We start from the raw sequence: 18,061 nt of genomic DNA, 5'->3' as shown, positions 1-18,061 counted from the left end.
TTGAGAATTGTTCGATATGTCAAACACACAATCACTAAAGGACTTTTTTTATCCTCCTCATCAAACTTGAATATGATTGCCTATACTGATGCTGATTGGGATGGAGATCCTAATAACAGGCATTCCACCACCGGTTTTTGTGTTTTTCTAGGTGACTCTTATTTCGTGGAGGTGCAAAAAACAAAATAAAGTCTCTCTATCATCAACTGAAGCAAAGTATTGTGTCATGGCCACCACCACCATAGAGATTGTATGGTTAAAAAACTTATTGAAGGACATTGAAATTGACTTAAATGAAGCAACCAAGCTCTGCTGTGACAATAAAAGTGCCATCTACATTGCTAGCAATCATACTTTTCATGAAAAGACAAAGCATATTGAAATGGATTGTCACTATGTGAGAGAAGAATATCTTAGCCGAACAATCGATATGTCCTTTGTCCCTTCCGAATATCAACTTGGAGATTTCTTCACCAAGGCACTTGCTTCAGCACGATTTCAGTTTCTTCTTGGCAAACTTTCGGTGATCACACCGTAAGTTTGAGGGGGGGTGTTAGAATTTAATGATTAGACATTGTGTAAGTATACATATGTATATTTCATATATACTGTCATACATCTAGTTTCATGTATGATTTGTATATATGAATATCTATGTATGCATAGGTGTTTATGTATTTTATTTTATTTGTTTCTTTTTCTTTTTTATGTACCTTTTTTATTTCTTTTCTTTTTCTTATTTTGTAAAGGGGAACTAGCTGTTGGGCCAGCTTCCAACGGCTAGATTTCTAGCCGTTGGAGCTGGCCCAACAGCCAACTCCTCATTCTTCTCTCCCTTACATTGTACTATAAATAAGGGACTATTGTCCCTTGTTTTGTTAAGGCTTTTAGGCCTCTCTTGTGTTCTCTTCTCTTGAGATTAATATATTTATCTTCTCCTCAAGTTTGAGGTTTGGTTGTGCATTACCTATTGAAGGTGTTGGAATCTTCAAGAGTGTGTCTCTTGAAGCATTTGCTTCTCAAGATTGGGATTGATTTACAGTTCTGAGATAACAGGACTGCCACCTACATTGCAAATAACCCTATATTTTATGAGAGAACAAATCACATTGAAGTAGATTGCCATTACATCAGAGACATGGTCTAAGGAGGAATCATATCTACTATACATGTAGCCTCAGAAGAGCAAGCAGTTGATATTTTTACTAAATCCTTACCTATTACTGAGTTTTCTAGATGTTGTGACAAACTGATCATGCTTAACATCTATGCTTCAACTTGAGAGGGAGTGTCAAATAGTATTTACGTTAGGTGGTTTTTTGGAATATTAAATAGTTAGGAGCAGCTCTTTATTAATATTTGTTTTATTTTTGGACCTATTGTATGATTGTTCAGTTTTACCCTATTTCTCTTTTAATAAGAGATTAGGGCAGATTAATGTTACAATTTTCATTACTCTTTCTCTCTCCTCATACATGCAACCAACATAATAGATATCGTAGTTGGTTCGACCTGGAGACTTGGGGTCCTAGACACACGAATACATGTGCTTTGTGGAGGGTGGATTGTAAGATCATACTTTGAAATGTTTGGTCCTGCAGCTAACATTGTGTAAAATCTTGTTGGAGTTATAAGGGGGCTGGTTAAGTGTTTTTGTTCTTAACTTTTTAGGGTTGAAACCAGAGCTACTAGGGGGCAGGTTGGGATCCACCAACTTGGGTCCCGAATGTGGTTGTTACAGTAGTATCAGAAATTAGAATCAACACCCAAACCTAGGGTTCTACTCATGGAGACATGTGTCTCTTAAGGAGGGTGGTGGATTGTAACATCTCACTTTAAAAAGTTTAGTCTGGTATCTAAAATGATGAAGAGATGTTACTTATATGTTTGAATATTCTGGTTCTTAGCCCTTTTAGGACAAAAAACAAAGTTGCTAGGAAGTGGATTGGAATTCTTTGGACCAGGAGCCCTGGTCTAGTCTGAGAATGGGTCAGGTTGTTATACCGACACTTTTGGACGAGTGCCACGCCCATCACTTGTGTGAATGAGGCTGATGCGGGTGCAAGTACATGAATCACCTTGGACACAGTAGAATCATATTTTTCACTTTTTGTCTATTTTGATTTTTTTTTGTTTAATGATTTATAATTTATGAATATAAATAACGAATGTATGTGTTTTCTGCTTAAATTTTATTGTTTTGATATATATATATATATATATATATATATATATAGACACTGGACCATGAGTCTTAAGATTTTGGTGACATCTGTAGACATCAAATGAGGGCCCTCCATCTTTTTTGGTGGAGGGCTCTCATTTGATCACATTTAGATGTGCACTTTCCTTTTCTTTTTCCTTTTTTTTTTTTTGAGATTGTGGAATGGAGGACGGAGGGAAGGAGGAGGGTTTTCTTGCCCTTCTTGCTGGCCAGCTGACGATGGCTGTGCCTAGGCCGTTGGCTGGAGGGAAGTGCTCTCCCCTTCCCACCTTCCTCCCTAACGTGATGGAGGAGGAGGAGTTTTCTCCCCATCCTACCACTTGACGGCAGCACCCAAGTCGTTGTCCTGCACCGCTCGATGGTCACCGACCACCAGCGGCAGGAGGGGGAGAAACCCCCTCCTCCTTCTCTTCCCTCATATTAGGGAGGAAGCAGGGAGTTATTTGTCCCCCTGCCGCCGCTCGACAGTGGTGCCTAGGCGATCAGCCGGCAGAGAGCTCTCCCTTCATCCTGCTCATCCCTTCCCCTTTCTTCCTCTCCTCCTTGATCGCACGATCTTCCAAATACAAAAAAAAAAAAGTCAAAATAAAAGCGAAAAGGACATATAAAAAGATCAAATGAGGGCCCTCATCTGATGTCTCCAGATGGTACCAGAACCTTACAGTCATGGTTCAGTGATTATATATTGTAGTCACAAAAACTTTCTCACATTTTAAATAGCGAGGTTTTTCTCGCAAGCTTGAAAAACACGGGCAAAAAAGTGGGAAAATTGCAGCAAATTTTTTAAAAATTAAGAAAATTAAAAATGAGTGAAAAAATAAAATAAGTGAGAAACTAATAATGCCAACATAAAAAATAAGTAATTTTGCAATAAATAAAGTTAGAAACTGAAAAAAAAAACAGTTTGGCTTTAAACAAACATGAAAAAAAGGAAAAAACACAAAAGAACATGTTTTTTTTTCGTTTTTTCCATTTTGATGTTTTTTTTTTAAAAATAGGATTTTTAAGAGTTTCAAACAGCTATTTTATTTATTGCATTTTTGTGTTTTTTTTTTTGGAAAAAAAAATGTTTTTTGTGACTATGATATATATATAACAAAAAGTAAGATTTATAAAAAATTCTATTAAAGGACACTAAGTTGTTAGAAAATTGCAGGTTGTTGGAAAATCCTGCTGAGCAGTGGAGTTAGACCACAAAGAACATGGACAGCCCTTTAATGTTGGCAGGGGCTCTTCATTTCCATTGTATATACGTGTTAGTTTAAAAGAAAACCTAATTAGTGGACAAAAATAGACTTGGTTAACTTTGACTGAATCCAAAAAAGGATGGATATGGTGATGGGTGCATTGGCAGCACCCGATACAGGTTTGACCATGTCCTGGCAGTGTCCATGGGCGTACCCATGCCCATGCGCATGTCAACATGGGTACCTTCACCCAAATAAAGGTACCCGTGTGACAGCCATATGTATAATAAGATAATGTATTATGAACTGCAAATGATATTAATATGTTTACTGCAATTACATTACTATTATTATATGTATATGGATTATGGATCTCTATGCATATCATAGTGAAAATTTAATGTACACACACACACAAATTTAATGTGATTGGTATAGTGCACACATTATGTACATGAATGATTTGGTTAAACCAATCTATGTCTCGGCCAACTTGGCCAAAACTCAGATGACTCAGTTTAGTCATATCAATTCCTGGTTTTTCTCGTTTCTTGACCAGATTGAGGATCGAGTCACCAGGTCAACTGAGTTGACTTGGTTGATCTGACTGAGTTTTGAAAAAACTGGTATTATCACTAAAAATCGTTTCTTAGCTTTGTTGATACTTCAGTATTACTGAAGTCAGTGTCTTCAATTTATTGTACTACAGAACCGCCATTACTTATTTTGGGAGGTGGACGGGCTTATCATTTTTTAGTTGAACAAATTGTTTCCAGTTTTTTTATTCTATAGGCACGTGGAAACATAGACGCCAGATTGTTTAGTTGAACAAATTGTTTCCAGTTTGCTGTTCTCCAATCCTTGTTCTATATATCTAGCAGCATTATTTTTTATGAGTTGCACGGCAAACTGATCTATGGATCTTTTACATGTTCAGGGTGTACCAAATAAGAAAGCAATACATTCATCTAAAGCAGTTGGAGAGCCACCTTTCTTCCTTGCATCTTCAGTGTTTTTTGCTATCAAAGATGCAATTGCAGCTGCAAGGTTAGAGGCAGGATGTACTGATTGGTTTCCTCTTGACAATCCAGCTACCCCAGAACGTATACGGATGGCATGTGCTGATGACTTCACAAAGCCATTTGTTGGCCCTGACTTCCGTGCTCAACTCAGTATATAAGGTGTTACAGATGATGTGAAAGAAGTGTAAAATAATTCTTGTGGTTCTCTTTTTCCATTGGAAAAGTAATTGAAGGTTAAACAGTACAAATGAGATGTAGGTGAAGTCGCAATGTCAATCCGGAGGTAACTAAAGTTTTCCATCTATCTTAAAGCGTCAGTGCCATATTTTCTTAAACAGATTTACATGAAAGAATAGCACGCTCTGACGCTTAACAATAACCCTCATAAAATATTACCAGGGTGGGTGGAGAAGAGTTAGACTGGTTACCCATGTTTTGTTTGAAAAGGGTGGACTTTTTTTCTTTTTATTTGGGGATGTTTTCCTTGTATGTTATCCCGGGGGTCGGCGAAGAGTTGTACCTGGTTAAGAGTGGATGATATGTACAGATTTCCCCTGTGTGTTCGGAATGAAAGGGACGGTCTCTCTCTCTCTCTCTTCACTTTCTCAATGCTCAGTGCTCACACTTGATTGTAAACATTGGGCCCTGCGGATTGAATACAGAAGTCTTCGGAGACTACCAATCTGAAAGGCCCCTCGATCAATGATGGTGGGAACCACCCACCCATCCCTCGGCGAAGCGAAGATCTGCCGTCTCCCAAACAAAAACCTGCTGAAAACCCGCCCATGACAAAACACGCACTCAGAATTCCAATGAAGATTACGAACTTGAGTATAATGATGATTATGCCCTTGAGTCATGACCCATCAATTGAGTCTCAGAATCGGGCGAGTCAGGTGCAAGTAGGGTCAAGTCATGAGCGAGTCGGGCTAACCTTGACTCGTGGCCGGATGTTTTAGCAATCCGAATTGACTCAGGTGATTCTCAAGTGAACTTAGAAAGTTTGTCAACTATGATTGAGTATAGTGGAGACCCTTTCACGTTGACATCTCTTTCCTGACGGTGGTCCCCTTTTCTCATCGGGAAGTTCCCTTGTGAATCACCATGGTCTTTGGTGAGGACCTGACTGTGAATAGATAGGAGCTTTTCTGTCGAATTATCTGTTCCGCTGAAGACTTCTGTATCCATCCAGCGAACATGCTATGTAGAAGGGTTTCCACTTGCAGATTGATTTCTTTTGTTTGTTGAATAAGGTGTCGACAAGGAGAGTAAAGGAGATTAATTGCACCAAAGATCATGCCATGGAGGGCCAGCGAATGTCGACCCACAGAAGAAATTGCCAGCGAAGGATGCTGAGAAGCAGACAAAGGAGTGCACGTGCTCCCCATCGCTGGACATCGTCGACTAATAGCATCCTCCTCCCCCACAGTATATATTGTCCTTTGGCTATCCCGTTCCAGTCTGGCGTTTGATTCGATTGCACGCCTTTGCCCATCCACTAAAATCGAAAAGATGAAGTACCATTTGAAGATCAAGTCTTTCTGTTGTATATTCAAGCATGCATGATTGCTGTGCATTCCAGGAAAATTTCCCCTTACTTTTTGCAGACAATATGTGCTCATGTGAGGTCACTGTTTGCTCCAGACTCAAGTTCTGACCTCATGGAAATCAGTATATGGGTGGTCATATTCTGTAGTACAACTGAGATCGTGTAGGCACACCGCACCCACCCCCCCAAGGTCCCGAGACCCCAAAACAAATGGTGGCTGATGTAGATAGACATGTAAGCTCTCTAGTCTTCCTCATTGGCCGTCGCCCCTTGGCTGCCTCCTCCGGTCCTCCCATCGGTCGCCGCCATCGCACAGCTGCTCTACTTGCTTCATCGTCGGTTGCATCGAGTACTCCTCCAGAAGACTACTTTCTACTGGTTGGTGTTGTTCTTGTTTTTGTTATTCTATTAAGTGCACATGGTTTACGTTCGTGCTCATTTTTTGAGTGAGCTAGAGGCTAGCAAGTAGCAACCCGCCTCAAAGCCCGGCCCAACCCGCCCGGCCCGTTAATAATCGGGTCGGGCTGGGCCTCGGGCATAAACCGAAGCCCGAGGCCCGATATTACATGGGCCCGGCCCAGCCCGTTTAAAAACGGGTCGGGCCTCGGGCCAGCCCGTTTTGAATGCCAGGCTTTGATTTTTTCATTTTTAACGGACCGGGCCGGCCCGACCCGGCCCGATGCCCAGCCTTACTCACCGATGAGCCTCAAGTGGCATCATCGGTTATGAAGGATCTAATCTCGTAAGATACAAGAACTATATGCAGTACCTAGATCTGAATATTTCATACTTGTAACTCCGAAAAGAATATGATTCAGATCACCTGCAGATCTGTCGATTCCAACACAATCCACCAACACCACATGCTCACTGTATACCCTTGCAGTATATATATGATCAAGTCATAACTTGCCCATTAGAAACTATATATGTGTCGACATACTGTTCTATTATTATGTCTCAAATACTTGAGTCCTCTAGACAGAGACAACCCTGATTTACTAGGACTATTCTAGACCGTCCTCCTTTTTTGGTCTACACACACATATATATAACTTCATATCACAAGATGTCTCGTAAACAAACCAGTTAGGTACAATACTCACCAGGTTTAAGACTAAACTCTAAAGAGGAAGAGCTTTGATTTTGTCAGCACCTCCTTTGACTTCTTAGCTCCTTTCCGCAGTCTACAACTAAAACAATGAAAGGAAGAAAACCAGTAAATTTCTGCTTTAGATGTTGATAAAGAATGCAGCCAAACGGAGATTTTTGTCTCCTTCATTTTCTCTAAATTTTATTGTTGGGTACTTCATTATAACTTAATAACTAGTTTTGGCAAGTTCTAAGATTATAAACAAATAAGAGAGAGAGAGAGTGTGTGTGTGTGTGTGTGTATATATATATATAGCCTTCATTTATGATTATCCCTTAAACCATATATATTATATACATGCATATATTTAATTGCACCCATTTGAAATTGTAGGCTTTACATTCTTCTCTCCACAAAAAAGTCATCAAAATTTGTGCATACTTTATTCAAGCAACTGAGAATGACTCAAAACAATTGCAAATAAGGAAGAAGATATTCTCAAAACAACTTTTCGTACATGTGATGGGTATTATGAGTTTCGAGTTATGCCATTTAGACTCACCAATGCACATGCATCCTTCATGGATCTCATGAATTGGGTATTCCATGATTTTTTAGACAACTTACCATATTGTTTATTGATGATGTGCTGGTACTCGAAGTGTGAAGCATCACATGCACTATACATCAAGCTGTTGTTGGAAAAATTGAGACAAAATCAGCTTTATTATGAGTACTCCAAATGTGAGTTTGCACAAGGTAAACTTTTTGGAGCATACAACTTCAAAAGATGATGCCTCAGTTGATCCAGCATAGATAAAAGTCATTCAACAATCGAATGCATCAACCAATATTATAGAAATTAGAACTTTTCTTGGTTTGGCTGGTTATTCTCAAAAGTTCATTTGGGGTTTCTCCAAAATCATAGTCCTGATGACTAAACTGCTACAAAAGAGAATTAAATTTGACTGGATGGAAGCTTGTGAAATGAGTTTTCAAACCTTGAAGGATAAATTGACCAACGCTCCAATTTTGCCAAAAGACAAAAGGGATTTGTTGTTTACACTAATACATCAGGAACAAGTTATGGGGTAGTGCTTATGTAGGGAGACATAGCTATTTGCCTCTAAGCAATTAAAACCACATGAGAAGAATTACCCCACTCACAACCTAGAACTAAGAGCTATGGTGTTTGCAATAAAGATGTGGAGACATTATCTTTGTGGAGTAAAATTTTAGATATTCTGTGACCACAAGTTTCTTTAATATTTGTTCTCTTAAAAGGAATTGAATCTAAAATAGAAGAGATGGCTCAAGTATATGAAGTATTATGACTTCCAAATAAAGTACCATCAAGAAATGGCTAATATAGTGGTAGACACACTCAGTAGAAAGACTTCAACTAAGGCTTGCGGACTATTACTACAGACAAGAAAGCTGACAGAAGACCTTCCACTATAGCATATGCTGCTACATGATGGTGGAAAGGAGAAAGATGCTGCATTGAACATTTTGGTGCCAATAAGGTAACAAGTAGGGATTGATTAGTGCAATCAGTTATATTGGAAAAATTAATGAAATGAGACTAGATATTTATTCTCTCCATACACATGCTGACCAGCAACATCAGATGTAACCCAATCTCATTAGAGTATTCAAATTTCTATATTGTAATGTTTTCTTGTGGGTATGCGACTAATCAACAAGGGTAGTGGCACCAAAGCAAAAGCAAAGATGAAAGCGGAATGGAGATATTGATATGTGAATAAGAACTAATTATTTCTCTGTCACAACTACCTCAATCATAGGCAATAAGAGGAACCAAATTAGCAAACCAAAAAAAGGAATTGATTAATGACAGATAAAAGTTAATTTTTTTTTTAAAATGACTAATGGAGAAACTAAGTTGATCTGAAATAGGGAAGAACAAAAATTGATTAAAACCAAAAAGCTGCAAGAAGTCAAAGATGAGCTGGAATTCAATAAGAAAGAAATTGATCAACATTAGTAAACGTAAGTAGAATGGATGTGCGTATCAAGTTATAATTTTGTGACCTGTTATGTGGAGTCTGCACGACATTGACTGACTATATTAAGTCTGTTTTGATTGTTTGAATTCAGATATTTCTCAAGCATTGGACGAGCTTACTATACAACTCTTCTTAGAGCATCCATTGCAACCATGTGTAAATTGCTTCATAATACTATTTATGTCTATTGCATCACAATTTCTGTAAATGTCTCTACCTGCGACATTTATTGTGTTTTTACTCTCCTAACAATCTGCTTCAAGTTTTGTTTCACAAAAGCACAAGACTCCTTAATAGCCTTGTGATCTTTAAAGCCAACATAATATGGCTGACCGAACAAGACCTATATATTATGTTCACCAACGCTATATTTCATAAAATTTGTAGTCATGAATATGAGGAATTTATGTTAAGTGCAGTGGCTGAGCGAAAGAAATTTCTATGAGGAGAAAATTAACAGCTTCTATATAAGTAATGAAGTTTAACACATGAGCTTTGTTTCCACATGAGGAGAAGCACGTAAAGGATCCCAGCTATCTGACATGCATGACTTCAGACCCAATTAGACAAGTATTGTTAGTAGTAAGACTGCTTCATGTCCAAGTGCCGATTCCAAGATTTTATATATATTAATCTTGATAGGGTTACTTATAACAATCATTCTTTTTGTTCCAATCGATGGTTGAATGAGGGAATTATAAGGTTAAGTATGAAATTTGGTTAAGACATCTACACATATAAATATATACCTGAATTTTATATTCTTAATACAAAATTGATTAAGAGCATAATGATGAACTCTATCTATCTACATATATTATGTTTTACACATAATGACTAAGGTGTGAATAAAAGCTATACAAAGTCATGTGTGTTAATCTAATTAACTCACTTTAGTACTTGTTGCAGGTTTCTCCTTTAATACCCCAAGCCTTTGAGGAAGCTTAATGTTATGGAGATTAAACAACTGAGAGGGTCTAATAAAGGTAATTTCACCATTATCCATTTTTCTGCTTTGCTAGAGGAAGAAGGGAAATGCAAGATAGGTTTAGGTTGTTCCCTACATCTCTTAATGATGTTCAAACAAGATTGTGCTTTGTTGACATTCAAGGATCCTTTTTCAATATATTTTCTCTTGATCCTTTTCCACTATAACAACTTTTTTAGTCATGTTGGAGAACTTCTAGCTTCCCCCAAATTCAAGGTTTCCACCTGATTTCCAAATTGGTTGCTTGTCTTTAGGTGACACCCTCTCTTGAATTGGTTTTCAAACCCCTATTAAAACTTTTGGAGGCTTATCAGTAACAGAGGTAGTTAATTTTTTCTTCTACATGATATTCTTCTCCTATTGATTGTGCCCAATTTGACCATTAGACTCTCATTCTTGAGTTGATCCTCCTGATAGCTGCTAAACACACTGCTAGTCTCCATTGAGTCTTTCCTTCCAAGGGTATCTCTCACTCGATAAACACTTCTACTTTTCTTTCAAAGATCATGCTCAACAAAGGGGAAAGACTATTGGGACCGTCAACACATATCCCTCATGGTCCAAGCATGCCTCCCTTCTCATTCAAAGGTCTTCTCCTAGGCAAACCATTGCCAAATATATTGATATATAATGCCTTCAAAGGCTCGAGCATTAAATCTTTACTATTAAGTTAGGAAAGGTGAATCTGGGTAGGAGCTTCCAAGTTAATAACTTCATTTTGATAACTAGGGTCCATCTACTGGGAACAAGTGTTTAATTGACTCCCATGTGCCATGCTCAATTCATATACAAATTATTTTGCTGCTCTTAACCACCCACACCATGGAAATTCCTCTATATTGAGAGTAGGGATTCTAACACCCGTCCAGACCACAAAGCAGTAGCCAAGTCATGTCAGGAGCAAAGCAAAGTCCCTATGATTCGATATATATATATATATATATATATATATATATATATATATATATATATATATATATATATATATATATATAGAGAGAGAGAGAGAGAGAGAGAAAAGGACAGCCCATAGCTCACTGGACAATGACAGTGCATTGTCCGGTGGTGAGTCACCAGTTACTTATGTTAGACCAGTTGGGTGATCAAAGACTCTCTCGGGGGTTGTTTGGGAGCAGTGATAGCATGTTATTGTTTTATGGGGTTGTTTGGGAGCAGTGATAGCATGTTATTGTTTTATGCATTTGGGACAAATTTATAGAACACATTTAAAGTGACCAATGAATCTTAACCAATTTTTGGGTTAAATGCATGATACATTAACAATATTGTTACTGTTCCCAAACAGCCCCAAAGGGTGTTTTGGCAGCAGGAGTTTAAGATAGATGCATGGGACATTCGTAGAGTGTCCATGAGGCCAAACAACCTACTAGGAAAACAACAACGGTCACCCTAATTGTCCAGTCTAGCATGGGTCATGATCCTCGCCAGACCATGAGGGTTGAGTCGTTGACCCTCATTGCAAGGCAAGGGTCCCACATGACCCAGCCAGAGTCGATTCATTGGACCCTCACTCTGCAACAAGGAGGGTTTGGCAAGGGTCGGATCGACCCACATGGGACAGCGATGGGCGGTCCTCTTGGGTGAGTTTCTGTGGTGACTCACACGTTGAACTGTGACCCAGCTTGCTATAGCACAAGGTTCTCCCGTGACCCACACTGGACTGGACGATGAGGGTATCCCTTGTTGTTGTCTATTATGGGTCACCAGTGACTCTCCGGAAAGCATACCCTTGCTATCTACCGAGCCACCGGCTTTTCTTCCTTCTCCGATGAGTCTTAAAACTTTCCATGTTAATAGTTTACTTTCGAAGGGAGGGAAATTTTGGCTTTTGTAGCTCCTTGGATTTTTTTTTTTCACATTTTCAAATCGAAAATGGTGATTTGTTAAACTGTTTGTTGCCCTTTAAAGTTGGGCAGGTTGAGTGGCATGTGGTAATTTTTCCTTTTGTGTCTTAAAATGCATGCTTGATTATGAAGTTTTTTTTTATCATTAAGTATATATCTTATTTGAAAAGATCCATTATAGGCACAAGTACTTCTTACATGGGTAATGACGTGGTTTCATGAAGGGTACATTTGTGTATATTGCGATGTCTTTCAAATTATATAAAGCAAGAAACTGAACCGAAGAGGGGCGATCGAGTGAATAAGGCTGCTGTTACAATAAAAGAGACTCCATTGCCCCCAGCTTTATCTTTGTGTTTTTGTATTCTTCGTATTCAGTGAATTTTCAATATAGTTTGAGAGTGCTGAGGACAACATGATCAATCGTGATTATCCTAGTCTTGCTCTTACAGTGTCTTCATCTACCTGAATTTTATTTTTGCAACTTGTCGTTATTCAGCCAGCCTGTTGGATTAAACTCTGGCGTCTTTTCCACAATTTTCTGATGCAATTTTTCCTCCTTTTGTCATATCTTATTCTCTTCCTGTCTTGGTGTTATCGAGCAAAAAGCTATCTAGATTCGGTTCTTTTATTTTTTCTTCAATCCACTAAGTTTTGTTCTCAACTTTGCTCTTTCCTCTTTTCTTATCCCCAACGTATTATTACCCCAAAATTCCCACTTCTCTTTCTAGGTCTTTGAGAGTTCGAGCAATACCTTGGAAGTTTGTAAGAGACTTGGGCTTAGGCCTCCGCATCCGACCGGGGTAGAGAATCAGACCATTAGCTTAGGAACAAAATCAGACCCTTTAATTTTTTATTTTAAAATCATTTTAAACAAAAGAAAAACATCATAATATATTTATAAAATTATTTTCATATCAAACAAGCTTTTTATAAAAAAAAACAAAATTTTCACTATTAAAATATTGATGCTGGGAGACAATTCATTTTTTCTTATAACAGAAACACTATTAGGCTCGTAAAAATGGTCAACTTAATACATGTTATAAATCAACCTAACCTTAAGATCATATCAGTAAAATTAGATTACAAAAAAAAAAAACATTTTAAACATCACATTTGAGCCATATGTATATATATCAAACTACTTTGTTTTTCACAAACATAAATAGTAACAAAATATCATTACTAATACCACGCATGCCATAAAGCAACTGCACATGTTTAAACAATGTACTTGGATTAGCAGCTGTCCACTTTCCTTACACCACCCTGGAAGTAAAATGTTTTCTACAAGCAAAAGATATAAACCAAGGAAATTCCATACATCAAACGAAACGTAGAAGTTCCAAGGCTCTCTCTCACGAGCACCATAAGCATTTATTACACCGCATGATTCATCATGTGCTCAACGCCCCAACTTTAAATTAACACGTGCTCCCCGTTAAAGCCTAATAATTTTAACATTTTATACACCATTTATCGTAATCACGACTTTGCGAGCAGTAGCATGGTCTCTGTGCTCACACAGCCATATCCCCTGCACCAAATGTAGGCAATAACAAATTTTCAGCACCGAGAAGGGAAGTTCAGCTGCGCAAGCAGACTAAAAGTACCAAACATTGCCTCCAAAGACGCGTGCATTCGATAGCAGCTCCATGTTGCACAGTGACCACTGACCACCGAAATTTCGTAGACTAAAGAACTCAAACGCAGGTAGGACCAAACAGTTTAACAGAACTGTTGGAAAACGTCTAAAATTTCCTCACTGTGGCCAGGTCTTGGAATTCTATACAGCACATACACTTTAGATTTTAGAGCACTTCTACCTTTGAAAAGAAAAGCTCCACAATCACGTATTGAATATCACCAGTCAGTCTTCCAGTTAGTGATAACTTCTAAATCTTTAGTCACAGGTTACAGGCATTGGATCGCTGGGTTTATCCACATTTGAACTAAAAGGTCATCTATCTGTTTGTCACAAATATGGCTCTCTGGTTTTTGTAGCAGGTTCTTCTCTAGGGTATCAATCAGAAAGTTGGCTCTTCTTGGCAAAAAATGGGAACTCAAAGAAATAAAAATAGAAAAAATAGTAAAAATATTGAATTTTGAGTTTTTTTACTAAGTTTACATTGTTAAAAATGCAAAATGGCTACTAAAATGTTAAAAGAAACCTTAGAAATTAATATTGCAATACAAAGGTGTGATATTTTAACAAATTTCTTTGCAGTGATACTTTCAAAATATTGCAAAATTTTCACATTTTTTTAGCATTTTTTCTCATTTTTCTCTTTGAAACACAATTTTTTTTTTAAAAAAAGTGACATTGCAACCAACGTAACAGAACAGCCACCAAACACTTTTTAAGACATCTATGAAGATTGTTCATGTATCCTGAAAATGTAATAAAATGCTTTCACCGTGAGGGATATAAAGATTAATACCAGTCCAGATGATCTAATTAATCTAATACCTGCCAAGTTCCCATATTAAGGCGTCCATTTGTTACTGGGATCCTGTGTGAGCATAAAAAGGAAATGATAGTAAGTGGCATTTTCCACGGTATTGTACATAATCATACTAGAAACAAGAAAGAAGTAAATAATATCCTTCAGATTTATGGGTCAAAACTAGAAAACTAGTTAATTGTAAATCAATTGGGTAAGATCTATCTGCTAACGCATAGTATCTCTCTGTTTCAAGGAAAATTTCAGGGAGAAGTTCATACGTGAGGGAACAGCCGAACATTGACGATTTTACATGAGCAGGCATATCATCAGCACCTGCAATAAAATATATCGGCGTACCTCTCAGCAGAGCTCATCAACATAAAATACATTGCCTACAAGAGTGCTAACTTTACGTATTATTTCAAGAAGAAAGTATTGACCCCAGCAACAACGAAAAAATATCGTGGTTAACACTCCATGTTCCCAAACAAATGCAAAACTACACAAAGTTCAGAACTCATATTCATGACTGAGGATTTCCAATGTGCTTCACGGCTGATCAATAGATTCCCACAACTTAGTCAACAAAATTAAGGTCCAGGGCCTAAATAAGATTAGGCTGCATGCCGTGGATCCTCGACTAAATTAGAGTATGGATCTACTAGCACTGTTTCTCTCTAGAATGTTTTGGTTTGATTGTCCATTGAGTGAAGAACCACTAATCTATTTAAGTGATTAAACAAATCCTAGCTAAGGCATAGGAGATTGCTTACCGAAAAGAGAACGTTGGTTTGTATAAACTACATGTTTTGTATGTATCTATATCAATCTATGTCACATGGGTTTGGAGTGCAGACACCGGCTAAGTCATTTTAAAAAACCTGGCTGCAAGGACATAACCCTGCAAAAAAGACCAAAGTAGATCAAGGCAGTACAAAATAATATGAGTAATCTGTGTCTAAGCCGCATCCCGCACTTGTACCGATATCCAGTCAAGCTGACATGGGTGCAGCACCCTTTCAAGGATGTACATGTGACATAGATACCAGTATTTTGTCACTAAAATGCTTCCATTTGATTATGTGTTGAGCAGAAAATCAAATGTGATTAAACTAATGGTAGCCATATACTTAGAAGATTGCTTAAGAAAACTAATTATCCGTCTGTGTGCACTGTGTTTTTTCAAAATTCACATTAATATATGATGTGTATATTTGAACTTTCATATTATACAAAAATGCCTTAAAGGCCTCTGCAAGAAAGCATAGAAGATGAGACAGATAACAATGAAGATGAAAACGATAAATGACAATTAGATGATATTTCATTTGTTATTGGCAGTGAATATATATATATATATATAAATTGAACAGTGAGCCTAGCTATTCAAAGTCACCCAGTTTACTTATGAGGGTCATCCGATCATGAAGGATGGTCAAGAGAAAAATAAAGAAAAAGAAGTGATGGTTGTTAACATCATCAAGCATTAGTTTACACATTTTCTCCTTATTTAGTTATTTTTCACTCAACCATCCATCATAATAGATCAAAAAACACTCATGAGTCAGCTGGGTGGCTCTAGGTCAGCGTAACAGATATCACAAGATTTTCAAAAATCTCACGACATTTACGAGAAAATCAAATAAAAAATCAGAAAAAAATGAACGAGATTTTGAAAATCTTGCCAAAAAAATCACGAGTTTAACGCAATTTTTTCCAGACATTTTAATTTTTTTCTGAAAATTCTAAGGTTTTTTACGACTTTTATGATTGTTTAATTTTTAAAAAAATATTGACATTTTCCTTAGATTTACCCACGCAAAACAACTTCACCAAAAAATACCCAAGAAAAACCTAGTCTAGAATGATATTTTGTGACAATACTCTGGATTGCCAGAGTCACTGTTCACTCACACACACCCACACAGTTTTCTCAAATTTTGAGCAAAAATGCTCTCATCAAAAAGGAATGACGTAAAAGACTAAAGACTAACCTTCCATCGTATGCGTCCAAGGAGCGCTTCTACCCTGAATCAACAGAACCAATGAATTCATGAATCAAATAGATTAAACAAACTGTGAAAAAAAAATGAAGCAAACAAACATCAATCCTAAAACTGAAAGGGAAAATTATGCTTGACAATTTGTTTGGACTGTTTCATGTTAACTACACACTTTTTCCGCTGGTATGAACTACAGGTTTTAGCGAATGCCCTTGCATCAACGAGAAAAGGCATTAATAAGTGGCACGCACACGGACACACAGACACACAGAGGGAGAGTACCTCTGGTACAGTCTTGTTAAGAAACGTCTCCATGTCATGCTGGACATCCGGGTCATAGTTCTCGTTGATGGTCAGAGAGGCACTCGTATGTTGCACTTCAAATAGCCGCAAGCAACACCAACAACAAGAATAACAAAGAGAAGAAAACACCAATCTCCATTTCAGGGAGTTGAATCAGAGAAGATGCACAGAAAGTAGCATAGGTTAAATAACTAAAAACTTACGAAAGAAATGAGCGAGGCCACACTTGTATCCGGACAGATCCTCTTCGATCTCTTTCACCAGCTGGTGAAACCGCAACCCACCAGAGACCGATAAAAACCAGATTGACGAAGCCTAAGAAGAAGAAAGAGAAAAAGCAGTAAAAAGGAAGGAAGCCGAAGATCGACCTTGTGGGTGACGATGTGACATCCTCTCTTGAGAGGGGGGATCACGACGGTCTTCTGAGACCACTTGACGGCCATCGACTTTTCGGCAGCAACCCGATCACCGATACCGAGGGAATTGCCTTGCGCTCTCACCCCGACCCTCGAGTTTTTGGGTGCGTGTGGCTTAGCCGTGAAGAAATAGGAGGACGCCGCTTGCATCGCAGCCCTTTCGGGGTGTTTAATAAAACAATAAGCTACACTTCTGCTGCCGCCGCTGCCGCCACCATGTCCGAAGTATTTATGGCCTCTCCTGTTGGTGGCTGCCGAAACGCCAACGCATACGAGACCGTATGTTCCGGTTCGACCACAACAATACGTGTTTCGACATTTATTCGGGTCACTGGTTCTTCTCTACCGCCTTGCTTGGTTGGAGGCAAAGGAGGTGAAGGGAAGGAAAGAGAAACAGAAGAAAAAATAATGGAATGGGGAATTAAAAAATTCTTCTTTTTTTTCATTTTCTTTTTAATTCGTCCGATTTGAAAAGTATTGGATTTACACTACACAATCTCTCCCTTTCCTTTCCTTTCCTTTCCCTCTCCTCGCAGCCAAACACACTTTCTTCTTTTACTTTTTTTTCCCTCCTTTTTAATTAGCCAACCAAATAAAAGAGGGATTGCTCAATCCCTCCTTTTCCTTCCAACCAAACAAGTGTACATATGGATGAATGGAAAGAAAGGTAAAGAGAGAGATTAATGATGGTAAAAGAAAATGAAAAAAATAAAAGAAAAAAAATTAATATAACAGCTTTATGTGGAGGGGAAAAATGGATAGAAATTATCAAATATTATGTTTATTTAGCTACAAAAAGGAATAGAAAAGTTTATGTTTATTTATAATTGTGCCTTAACATTTTATGAACATATCATTGTGGTTCATAGTTTTGATCAAATAATTTGATAAACAACAAATAATTTGATAAAAAATTGTGATTGTCTTGGTA

The 18,061-nt window shown here is 37.8% G+C and overlaps 2 protein-coding genes across 2 annotated transcripts in view; one reads left to right on the top strand and one right to left on the bottom strand.

The window, feature by feature from the left end:
- The window catches only part of LOC116255762 (xanthine dehydrogenase 1-like), a 46,700-nt gene extending 41,675 nt beyond the window's left edge, over positions 1-5,025 (top strand). The window contains 1 exon segment of the mRNA XM_050078227.1: positions 4,349-5,025. Coding sequence (XP_049934184.1) covers positions 4,349-4,591 — 243 coding nt within the window. The 3' untranslated portion in view covers positions 4,592-5,025.
- Positions 5,026-13,179: 8,154 nt separating this feature from the next.
- LOC116256801 (uncharacterized) lies at positions 13,180-17,424 on the bottom strand. Its single transcript, XM_031633291.2, has 7 exons — positions 17,083-17,424; positions 16,918-16,978; positions 16,694-16,788; positions 16,403-16,436; positions 14,687-14,741; positions 14,432-14,474; positions 13,180-13,498 (listed from the first exon to the last, which is right to left on the bottom strand). The coding sequence occupies exons 1-7, from the start codon at positions 17,278-17,280 to the stop codon at positions 13,427-13,429; spliced, it is 558 nt and encodes a 185-aa protein (XP_031489151.1). The 5' UTR covers positions 17,281-17,424; the 3' UTR covers positions 13,180-13,426.
- Between the last annotated feature and the right edge of the window lie 637 nt (positions 17,425-18,061).

Source organism: Nymphaea colorata, chromosome 6 (assembly GCF_008831285.2).
Source record: "Nymphaea colorata isolate Beijing-Zhang1983 chromosome 6, ASM883128v2, whole genome shotgun sequence".
Classification (NCBI taxonomy): Eukaryota; Viridiplantae; Streptophyta; class Magnoliopsida; order Nymphaeales; family Nymphaeaceae; genus Nymphaea; species Nymphaea colorata.
The sequence above is the reverse complement of the archived record's forward strand: the minus strand, read 5'-3'. Positions and strand labels throughout refer to the sequence as shown.

Excerpts from the sequence above, each read along its gene's own strand:
- LOC116256801 (XM_031633291.2), bottom strand. The coding sequence starts at position 17,280 with ATGCAAGCGGCGTCCTCCTATTTCTTCACGGCTAAGCCACACGCACCC. Across the intron at positions 14,475-14,686 it reads ATGTTCGGCTGTTCCCTCAC|GATCCCAGTAACAAATGGAC; the intron begins GTATGAACTTCT and ends ATGCTCACACAG. Across the intron at positions 13,499-14,431 it reads TTAATATGGGAACTTGGCAG|GGGATATGGCTGTGTGAGCA; the intron begins GTATTAGATTAA and ends CATTTGGTGCAG.